At 33.7% G+C, this 12,314-nt stretch overlaps 1 protein-coding gene across 2 annotated transcripts in view; it reads right to left on the bottom strand.

Annotated features, from left to right (window-relative positions):
* The window catches only part of CEP120 (centrosomal protein 120), a 75,972-nt gene that overhangs the window by 34,879 nt on the left and 28,779 nt on the right, over window positions 1-12,314 (bottom strand). For both annotated transcript variants that reach the window (XM_054714959.1, XM_028145141.2), the window contains exons 15-19: window positions 11,899-11,988; window positions 11,690-11,782; window positions 10,372-10,533; window positions 7,791-7,913; window positions 2,886-2,984 (exon numbers count right to left, since the gene is read on the bottom strand). In XM_054714959.1, coding sequence (XP_054570934.1) covers window positions 2,886-2,984; window positions 7,791-7,913; window positions 10,372-10,533; window positions 11,690-11,782; window positions 11,899-11,988 — 567 coding nt within the window. The remainder of the gene's footprint in view (window positions 1-2,885; window positions 2,985-7,790; window positions 7,914-10,371; window positions 10,534-11,689; window positions 11,783-11,898; window positions 11,989-12,314) is intronic.

Genomic DNA, 12,314 nt, shown 5'->3' with positions numbered 1-12,314 from the left:
GACTTCTCCCTATTATACTATGTATAACCTAAATATCTTGACATCATGACTCTATATTAGCTTCTTCTTTCTCAAAATAACTTTAATTCTCATTATCAGAACTAGTTTATCTAATAGCCAACAATACCATTTGGCTAGGATATGCCAAATCATGACTTCTTCTGCGTAAATATTCTGTCAGCAATCTCTAATGTCTTCCACAGCTCACTTTCTTCTCCTGGGAATTTGTTCATTATTTGGCTTCTATGGAATGAAGCCATAACATTATAAAGGGGAAAAAACTCAAGCCTGGACTCTAGTCAAATGGTTCCAATCCTAACTTGATTACGATGAAATGAAAAGACATGAAGCACAATACCTAGCATATAATGAGACTAAATTTAATGCTAACTGCTCTATCAGTATCATTGTAATTATCCTCCTCTTTTTCTCTAGTTATTTCCTTTACCAGTTTCCCTTTCTCTTTCTTAAACATAAGAATTCTAAATGCCATCAGTCAAAGCAATCACCTTTGCAAAAGATTCTTTAATCTGTTTTTAAGCCCAATCACCCTCCCAACATCAGATTCACAATTCTGTTTGCTGAATTTTTTTTGTAAAAATTAAAATGTCCAGACTTGCAAGTCTTATCCCTTTCCCACCATCAATTCTTTGTCTTAATAACCACATTGGCGATACTCTGCAGCCCAATCAGGTATATTGTGCTACACAGAATCTACCAAAACATATCTTTTAAAAGAATCTCTCATCCTGTTCCCACTGCTACCACTTAAGTTCCAGTCCTTACTTCCTAAATGACCTCTAAAATGGCCATCCTCTGATCTCCAAGTAGAGTCTAGCATACTGAATTCGTGTCTGTTATAATCATTCTAGCCATTGTATTTATAACACCCCCATCTCCAACATGCTACATTCCTAAATCACAACCAGTTCCCTAGAGGCCATCTCAAATATCTTCTCTTCTATGACACCTTTTCTAAGTCCCATTAAATAGACGTACTCTGTATGGCTTTTTTAAGGACTCCTAATATTGGGCAGCAAATGTTATATTTATAGTTTTCTTCCCTATTACTAAATTGTAAGTTCCCCGAGGGAAAGACTTTTGTTTTATTTATGTCTATAAATCTAGGACAGTGCCTTGAATATAGGAGACTCTCAGTACAAAATATTATTCACTCATCTATCCTCAGTTTTGTGAACATATAAAAATTTACTATTGTTAATATAGTAGTCCCTCTCTTCTCTGCGGTTTTGTTTTCAGTGGTTTCAGTTATTCATGGTTAGGGTCCAAAACATTAAATGGAAAATTCCAGAAAAAAAAACACACCACAATTCATACATTTTAAATTGCCCTCCATTCTGAGTAGTGTGATGAAATCCCATCTGTCCTAACCCTACCTCACCCAGTATGAGAATCATCCCTTTGTCTAGCATATCGCACTGTATATACTACCCACTCACTAGTCACTTAGTTATCAGGTCAACAGTTGTGGTATTGCAGTCTTGTGTTCAAGTAATCCTAATACTATAGCATAGTACCTATTCATTCACCTCACTTCCTCTCATCACATAGGCACTGTATCTTCTCACATCACCACAAAGTGAATAAAATACAATAAGATATTTTGAGAGAGACCACATTCACATAACTTTTATTATAGTATATTGTTATAAGTGTTCTATTTTATTAGTTATTGCTGTTAATCTCTTACTATGCCTAATTTGTAAATTAAACTTTATCATAGGCATGGAGGTATAGGGAAAAAAATAGTATACAGGGGTGGGCAAAAATAGGTTTACAGTTGTGAATATGCAAAACAGAAAGCTTATTCTTATATTATTATTATATTATTTTCCATATTAACAACTATAAACCTATTTTTGCCCATCCCTGTATATAGGGCTCAGTGCTATCTGTGGCTTCAGGCATCCACTAGGGGTCTTGGAATGTAGCCCCCATGATTAAGGGGGCTAATATATTATTTTATACTTATAATCGCAACTCACCTACAAGCTATGTTAGCATAATTTTATTTATTTATTCTCATGCAGTTTAGTACATGAGAAGAAGGTGGTAACATTTAGTACAACATCACCAAGATATTTAATAGCATTTGATGTTTATGGAGACATATAAATCTGAAAGACCTTCTTTATCAAATTTCATTTAGAATGAAACTGACACACTAAAGAAACGCAAAACTTATAAGGATCAATAATGGTTAGCTTTAGCTTATGAGTTTTAGGTCAAAGTAGATTAAAAAAATCTTGCTAATGATTTATTTGATCTTAATCATCTGAAGAAATTATACCTAAAGTTAAGATATATTTCTCATGAAGCTAATAGCATATGCTATCTAGCAACAGGAAGGGGGGGAAAACATAAGAATTCAGGACACTATTACTTTTAAACTCATAAAATTATGCAAATATTTCCTGTGATTCCTTCCTTAATTGAGTAAGTTACCTGTGTCTTCCTAGGAATAACATTTAAAATATGTTCTTAAATTTGAGAACGTGTTCAATTTAAGTTATCCTGAAATTTCTCCCCTCAAACGTACTCGCAATAGAAAAAAATTAATACTGAAGAAAAGAATGGTAGTTGTATAAGTAAAATAAATTATCCAATTTCTTCTGAGAAAGAGGATAGTTGGCAATTAAAGAAAATAGCCTAAAAGTTTCAATTTTTAATTAAAAAAGGAAGATCTTATATAACACACACACACACACACACACACACAAAGCCCCAATCTCAAAAATAGCACTGGAGATTCAAATGCAGACATTTATCTGACATAACAGGTATTGCCAAATATGCAAACTTGTAAAGAATCAAGGGAAAAAGACATAAAAAGAATAATCCATCATTAGTTATAAACTACATACCTGTTTAAGTCTGGCAAGTTCTTTCAAAGCTCGTCCCCATTGCTGCTTGTAATGCAGTTTAGATTTAGTTGCAGATTCCAACTTTCTTTCAAGTTCAACCTAACAGTGATTAAAATCATATCAAGTGAAACACTATACCACTGTGTACAATCACTGAAAGATAATATATACAAAGAGTCTGGCTTAAGAAAAGAGTTTATGTAGTGTAACATACGACATCATCTAAAACTGTTATATAATTTACTATAAATATTATGGCACATGAACATTTTCTTGTTTAAAATATAGTCGTATTTTTACTGCCTAACAGCCTATACTAAAAGGAACTGAATTAGTCTTAACCTCCAGACAGTTACTATAAATGTATTTAAAACATGTATATTGCATAAAGATAGAATGAAAAATACTCTTTTTTTTTTTTTTTTTTTAACAAAAAGCAGTTCTGTTAGCATTTCAATTTACTTGGTACTCTAAATCTTAGAAAACAAATTATTCCTTTTGGAGGCCTTTCATTATGTGGAATTTTGTCTTATAACAAAGAAAGCTATTAGATTCTTTTACTACTATATTTTGGGAAAAAAACATAGATAGAATGCAGTTTACTAAGGAAGAGGACAAAGTAAAAAAATATTTTAAGAATGATAAAATAAACCAAATGAAAGACAAATAATGCGCCTAGTAACACTTATCTAACATTTATTTTCTATTTTTCCTCAAATATATAAAGAAAAACATGAAAGTGATTCAATTAAAAAAATAAGGTTATTTATACTTGCAGCAGGCAATCTGTTGTGCATGAACTGAAGCCAACTTGGCTATGTTTTGGAATGTCCTCTCTCAGTGTTTCAACCCAAGTACCAAACAAATTGATGTAGCCAACAGACAGTTTTACTAGTTAAGTGATAATGTAATAATGGGCCTGAATTAGAGTAAAATACTGTTACTCTAAACTGGTCTAATTTTTTTATATGAAGTCGACTTTTTCCCATACTCACAAATCCTAATGTTTTGCAGAAAAATAAAACTAAAGACACTATCCAAAAATTCAAACTTCAGAAAACTCATGAAAATAAAATGAAAGGAAGAGCAGATTGCCAAATTCCCTTCACAAGAGCCCAGAACATTCTCTGCAGTAATATAAGACTTAATGGAGTCAAGGTCTTTTCTGCTTTACAAATCCCTAGTGCTTGGATTTAAATGTGTTGACATTTCACAACTAGACTCATGCCTCTTAAATTGAATAATACGCTAAGATTGTCAAAGATGATCTCTTCCACTTACACCTAAAGATTTATACGTATTAGTTGGTAATTTAACAAGGACATATGTCACAGGAATAGGAAAAATCATTTTATAGCTGTGAGGTAAAAAAGTAGCCTTCAGCAATAAAAGTGATCATGTCCATAGGTCTTAGGTGGGCCCAAGGCTGAGGGTTAGGACAGCAATGAACCTAGAGGGATTACTTATGACTGACTTCATCAGAAAAAGCTGTCTGGGTAGGTTACATTGGTTTTGCCATGATTATCAAAATAATTCACATTTGCATAGTTATTCAAACTAATTTAAAACACATGTATAGTCAATACATATAATTTCTTTATTCTTAACAAATAAAAAGACTATAGCTAGCAAATCTGAGACACAAACCTCGCTTTTCTGATTTATTCCTATACCAAATCAATGATTAGGAACTTTTTAAGAACACAGATGCTTCTGTAATTCTAAATAGATGGACCCAAGTCCCAGAAAAATGCACACAAGTTAAGGGCCCTTATTGAGAGAAGATTTGAGGCTTGGGGAAGCATTTGCACTGATATGTCATATAGATTTCTCCCTTAAAATTTTTCCAGCTTTATTCTTTTATATTCCTACTGCCATTTCCTTAGCTCAGGCTCTACTCTTGTCTCCTCGGCCTCAAATCTATTCACAAATCTTGCAAACCACTATTAGATCAATTCACTCTCTACTAAATAATCTATAATAGCTACTTCTTGCCCACAGTATTGAGCCTAAACTCTTCTGCTAGGTTTCAAGGCACTCCAAAATATCATTTCCATCCTACTTGCTCAACCTACTTTCTTGGTATTCCTCAACAGGAAATCCTTTACTCCAACCACCAGGTTGGGGTCCTCTACACACCCCTTCTCTTTGCCCAAATTACTTACTAAGCCTATCAAGTCTTTTTCTTCTCTGCTAACTTAAACTTCAGGTTAAGTTCAAATACTACCTTGACCCAGAGCTTTCTTAAAATTACTGTATTCTGAACACTAAATAATTACTCTTTTCTGAACTGCAAAGCGTTTCTATTACATTCCCTGGTATTTTATTATACACGTTTGTTTAAGGCCCTCTGAGCCATTTCTCCAATTATATTACAAGCTTTTTTCTTTTCTCTCATTTTCCCCTTTGTCCTAAGGGGTAAATACACAGTAGATACTCATCAAATATTCTTAAATTTTACCTTCAACTTCTGTATCTCCTACTGAATTATAATGCTTTCCATATGTTATTTTTAAAAGTGCCTATTATTTTTAAGCAATCTAAAAGACATTTCCTAGCAAATCATACTCACTTCTTACATAATAAAGGGAATCAAGAATTGAATGTAGTAAAACTGTATCTTAATTTATTTTTAGGCCATTTCAGTCAAAATGGGAAAATCTGTGTTATACTGAAGAGAATGGGTAATCACAAAAGAAAAAAAGCTCTCAGATATAATCACAAGATTATAGACTTAATCAGATACTTTTCACTATATCTTCCTTCTTGTACTTTTATGTCTTTGTTACTACTTAAGAAATAAGATTCTGCCCTCTTCTGGCCCCAAAAAAATTTACAAAGAACTTTCAGAACAGCGGGGAGGCGGGGCAGGGGAGCAACCTTGTTTTACTAGGCCATGAAACATGCTGAATGAAATCATTAGGTCTGATATAGAGGCAGTGCAATTATGCATTTTTTTCCCCCTCTCTCAAATTCATGGTGCTGTTTATATTTTTAATGTTTAATGATCTTTACTTTTTTGGTAGAAGTGTAGTTGGAAGAAGGAATTTTAAAAATCACTTAAATTTATTTATATAGCAGATATTATCTAGTCTATTCAGAAAAGATAAAAAGTTAACGGTTCTCCAATTTTGAGATATTTGGTCTCTGAATTTCCCCAAGTAAAATGGAAATATTCTTTGACATCTACTTAACAGCTTGAGAGAATTGATGAGATACTATCTGAGTGCTTCAAATATCTCTGGTAAGTACCACAGAATTCATATTTATAAACACAGGAATACTTTAATACTTGTTTTTTCATAATAGGGGTGGGAAATGGCTAACTGGATTCAAGTTCATTGGTAGAGAAATGAGAAGGCCAAAAATGGAGAAATGAAATTGCCTATCTATGTAAAAAGCAGGACCAACAAGACTTTGCAATTAAGTAAATGCGGGATAAGAAGAGGAACCAAGAAGAGCAAGGCAATTGATAGGCTGCAGAACCACTAGAAGAAACCAGTTACAACACTTCAAAAGATTTTCTTTACCACACTTATTCCTAGCTCCACATTTTCTAGACATTCATGCTTTTTGCCTCTTGGTGTTTCTTTTTCAAAGACTAACAACCATCAGTTTCTCCTTGCTATTAATTTCTTATCCATAAGCTTTTCTCAACATTGGCAGTCCCGTGGGCTCATTTTTTTCAATGACACATTTAACACTCTGTAATTTGGCTTATTAAAAGGTAGTGACTTAAACCGTCAAACCCATGACCTTTCCTCAACCATTCTTGACTTTCCTTCCATTCATTAGAAATTACTTTTACTTCCTCATTTTAAAAACTTCTTTTTGGGTGCCACACTAGACTGCATTTATTACTTCTCTAAATCATGTTAGCCTTCTTCCCTGACTCCTGCTTTTTGTCTATGAAGCTGAACTTTCCCTGTAAGTTATATTTTCAGTTTTCCTTACTAAATGCTCCTTGAACAATTCATCTAATTCTAAGGATGTTACTTTATTCAAATGACTCCCAAGTCTGTATGTCTAACCCATTTCTCTCTTCCTACCATATTTTCTCATTTTTAGTGAATTTCTCCACTTAGTCTGCTAACATCTCAAACGTAGTATGTCTAAAATCAGAATTCTCTATAACTTCCACCAAAAGTTCATTAAAATTCATTTATATTAATATTTATTAAGCTAATTTACAAATTTGAGCATAATCTCTGACTTCTATTTACAGATAAAATACAAATTCTTTAACTTAGCATCTAGGGTCTTCCCGCATTTTCTTATCAGTCTTGTTTTTATTTTGAAACCACTACTATACTGATTAAACTCTAGGTTCTAGTCAAACTATTTTCCAAGTATGCAACAGACTTTTTAACCTCAGCACAATACCTCTCCTTGGAATACCCTCACCCACATATTTACCTGTTTAAAATTTCACCTATCCTTTGGGTTCCTTTTCATTTCTTTGTTTTACTTAATGTGTAAATTGCAGAATTGATTTGGTTTTCCTTTTGCAGTCATAGCATTTATTAAGAGAAAGTGAGATGACACTTGCTACCATTTGCCTTTCACTATAATTATTTGGGTAAGTTCCTTGTTTCCTTTTGTAACTTACTTGACTCTATCCTGAACATTTTTTAATCATTCATAATAGCATGGTGTCATAAATAGTATACATCTTTGCTGGTTAATGAAAAATCAATTAGATCAATCAGCATCCTGCCAAAAAAACAGAAATCACTCTAGGCCATTTAATATAGGCATCTGGTTATACTTTTAATGAAAGACACTAGAACCAGGGAAACATCAGAATACTGCAGTGAAATGTTACATTGTATATGTAAGTGTCATCACTGACTTCATAAGTTGATCATTAGGACTAGTTAAGTGGGTATAAATTGACATGGGTACCTTTTCCAAGGTGAGAAGGCTTATTTCAGACTGTAGGCGGATTTCTGGTTTGTTGCTTTGCTGATCCTTGAACTGCTGGAACTCTTTTTCCAAAATCTTATACTTATTTTCAGCATCATTAAGCTGTATTAAAAAAAAGTATTACAGCCATTTAAAAAAATATATGTAAAGTTTACACAGATCTCTAGTAATCCTAAAAATTTAGTAAATCAACTGACTGACAATATACAAAAACTTTTTAAGAATACAGAATTTCTTATCAAACCAGTATCATGAGACCATTTTTGTTAAATTACCTTATAAAAATACTGACACTTAAGATGTCATGTGTAAGATTACAGATATAGCCAATTATTATCAATGAAAAGTTTAATTTAAATACAGTATTTATTCTTAAAATTAGATACTATATGAATTTCATAATTCAAACACTATTACAACTTAAGGTAATTTAAAGATTATTTGACCCAACCCCTTCATAGTTATATTTTTTTCCTACCATTCAGGGACATTATCATACACAATTATTGTGGTTACAATCAGGTTGTAAAGCTATTAGGCATAGTGGGCTTTTTTTCCTTTGCTAAATGGTCCATAAACTACATTGATTTTTTTGAGTTCTGGTAACTACTATCAATCCCTTCTACCTGTCTAGTTAGAATTATACATATAATACATGTAAGCTGCTTCAGAGTAAGGGCCTAAGAAGTTTGTTTTCATACAGAGAAAATATAACATGTTTATAGTCATGAGCTCAGCAACATGGGCATCTCAGAAATTTCTGCAATCCCCCCCGTTCTCCCCCAGGTCTTTAGATAATGTTATAAGAGTTCCCTGGGTTATTCTTCTAAAATACCAGTTTTTCCCATAAGCTCATTACAGCAGTCTGGGACAAGGTGGAGACCAGAACTCCGCTGGGGATGAACACGTCAGGAGCATTGGTTCTAGAGGCTGAATCTTCCTGACAAGTGGGAAAAGCATTCAGTGAATCCCATCATGACTGCCTACTTCTGCAACTTTATCTTAAATGAGATCTCCATAATAACAATCACATTCATATTTACAACCACTAAATAATGTGACCTGAACTGCTATGGAAGCTATTCTTCATGTCAGAATTTACTGAAGACTTTGGAGGCATTCATCATACATATCTAATCTACAATGAAATTTTTCAAGAAAGATAAGCTTAATATTTAACATTTAACAGCTTGATTCTCTCTCTCTTTTTTTTTTTTAGCAAATATTTATTAAGCCCTAATTATTCGATAAAGACTAGCTGGGCTCTAGGTATACAGATTATAAATCAAAACAGTTTTATGGAGTTAACAATCTGACACTGATTGACTTATCACACTAATGAAAAGAACAAAACTGCACCAACATGTCATAAAGAAAAAGAATGAGAGAATAATATCCTATGAAAATATATAATTGTCCCTGCTCCCTGAGTAATTGATGCTTCAGCTGAAAATTGAAGGATGAGTGTAGTTCACTAGGCCCAGAATAAGTAGCACACACAGATATCCTATGGTGAAGCTCAGCATGCTTGAGCACCTGAAGGGAGACCAGTGTGGCTGGAGAGTACAGGGCAAAGGTGAGAGAGATAGGCTGGTTCCAGGCTATGCAGGGGCTTGTAGGACAAGGTAACTATTCTGAGCAGTAAGGTGACATTGAAAGGTTTTACAGGAGGGTATCATGATTCCCAAATGTTAAAAATATCACTCTGGTTGCAACAGGAAGAACAGAAATAAAGAACACTTACAGCAAGCATATCCTACGAGTTTGACATGCTTGACTTTACAGAAAGCTCAGGCATGGATGGGAGGATCATATTGGGTTTCAAATGACTTTAGACATCCAATTAGAGATATCAAAAAAGCAGTTAAATTTATTGGTCTAAGTGCAAAGGAAAGATCTGGGATATAAATGTGAAAGTCCAAGAGGTACAGATTGTCTCCGTTCCCATGGACATTAACAAGATTGTTTAGTACAAGTAAGTTTTGCACTTGAAGGAGGTCTAACATTTACTAAAGAAAATAAGCCTGCAAAGGAGCCTGAGGGATGGCCAGAAAAGTAAAGGAAAACAAGGACAACAGTGTTGATGTTGTCAGTAAGTCTGAGTGAGATAATGAATGAAAAATGCCCAGTGAATGTAGTGACCTCTTTGACAACGGGCTGGTTGGAGCAATGGGGATGGGTTGTGTGAGGTGAGGAAATGGAAAGCAGAGACAATTCTCTCATGAAATTTGATTCTTAGCTGAATTCAGTCCAGTGATATGAAGTTTATACATGTTTGCTAAAAGGAGATTTATCAGAAAATAATTTTAAGCTGAGATTTATCTGAAATATAGTACAATTTCATGCAAATAATTATAAGGGAAGAAAAATTATTCCAATATGGTCCTTAGCTTTGACTTAGGAAAAGAAGATCCAACTTAAAGTATATTTGAAGCTCTGCAATAAATATTAATCATCCAAATTACTGCGAGTTTTTATAACATTTTAGTGAACTATATCAATTATTTCTAGATGCAAATAAACTCTTAAGTGTAAAGAGATGACAGGTATTTCATCCAACCTGCTGCTGAAGTCGGTGTTTGTCCTCTTCCAGCTGCTTGATCTTTAACCTTTCCAGTTCTACTTGGTGAACACAATCTTCCTTGGCCCTACGGATAGAGTTCTGAAGTTCTTGCAGGTTCTGTTCACGTTCTGATTTCAGTTCCCTTCTTTCTCGTTGAAGCTTAAAACAAGTGCATCTTTTAGAGGTTGGCCTATTATGAGCTACATTATACTGTTCAATATTCTATTATCCATATATATAGTCAAATGTTCAGAATACTTATTTTCAATCATTTAATTCTAATATACAAAAATCTATGTATGACCTCTATAAATTCAACTGAAAATGCCCTGATCACTTAAAATTCCCATTTAAATTAATCCATTTTAATATGTAAGCAAATACACCTAAATTCCTTTTCTTCTTTTAGAAATGTTTTATTTTCCACCCATTCACACAGAAGATAACAGGTTCTAAGTATTAGGAACAAATATACATTTTATTTTATTTAGGTTTAAACATCTAAATCAAATCCCAGAATATGGATAAAGATAAGGTTAGGGTGATATGTTGAGAAAACTTTAAGAAACAAATTTGGGTAGGGAAGGAGTATATAAATTTAATGTGGAAGAATTTTATTTTGAAACAACTTTTACAACAATTTAAAAAAGTATTTAGGGTAAAATTTAATAGGACCTAACAAAAATGTTAACTAAGCCTAGTACTCATTTGTTTTTGGACCTAATCTTTAATGGGCAAGAATGTAGGATATTTCCTTCTTACTGAAAAAAAAAAAAAAAAAAAAAAAATCATGATTCTAGACCCCTGAACCTATGCTACATTTTCTCTCTTCTCTAGGTAGGGTAATTATCCATTTAAAGTTTACATAATGGGGAAGTTAACCAAATATCTCCACTATTGCAGAAGTCAACCAAACTGGCTGAATAAGCACTTTCTATTCCTCACCTTCTAAAACATAAAACATTCTTTACCCAGTTGAAGAGTTTTCTCCATAATATCTGGAAGACAATTTCTATGTGATTTTATATAAGTACACAGAAAAAAGAAATGAAGCCCCGCCTATGTGGCTCAGTGGTTGAGTGTCGACCCCATGCACCAAGAGGTAACTGGATTGATTGCTAGTCAGGGCATATGCCTGAGTTGTGGGGGGCATGCAGGAGGCAGCTGATTAATGCTTCTCTCACATAGATATTTCTATCTCTTCCTCGCCCCTCTTCTCTAAAATCAATAAAAATATCTTTTTTAAAAAGGAATGAATGGTATTAACCTAACATGGATTCCATGAAATAAGGTATTTGATAGACAAATATAGTACCTCTGATTCTGTAATGGCCAGCTGGTGCTCTCTCTTCTCTAAATCAATTAGGGTTTTTTGAAGTTTTCCTTCCAGAAGAGTATATTCAGCCACCTAAAATAATAAAAGCTACCTTATCTTTTTTCTCAAACTCAAAACACACAATTTCAAAACTACATACACAAGACACTATCATTAACTTTATTCCTTCCCCTCTTAAATTTCTATACCTTTTTCTTTACTAGTGATTCTCTCTCTCGATCCCTTTTCTTCCATTCCTCTGCAAGAGCTTGCATATGAGCTAGTTCTTTCTGCTTTAGCTACAAAAGGAAAAATAAAGTCAGAGAAAAATCCTAAATATTTCAAGTAAATAAATCAGTTGTTTTCAGTTAAAAATTAAACAATCACAGATATGTTTATTGCAGGTGTTCTATTTTATTTATTTTTTTAAAGATGCCTGAGGCAGCCGAAACCGGTTTGGCTCAGTGGATAGAGCGTCGGTCTACGGACTGGAAGGTCCCAGGTTCGATTCCGGTCAAGGGCATGTACATTGGTTGCGGGCACATCCCCCGGTGGTGGGGGGTGTGCAGGAGGCAGCTGGTCGATGTCTCTCTCTCATCGATGTTTCTAGCTCTCTATCCCTCTC

The sequence above is a fragment of the Eptesicus fuscus genome, chromosome 4 (genome assembly GCF_027574615.1).
Source record: "Eptesicus fuscus isolate TK198812 chromosome 4, DD_ASM_mEF_20220401, whole genome shotgun sequence".
NCBI lineage: Eukaryota > Metazoa > Chordata > Mammalia > Chiroptera > Vespertilionidae > Eptesicus > Eptesicus fuscus.
Note: the sequence above shows the minus strand (reverse complement) of the source record. Positions and strands in the feature narration are given on the sequence as shown.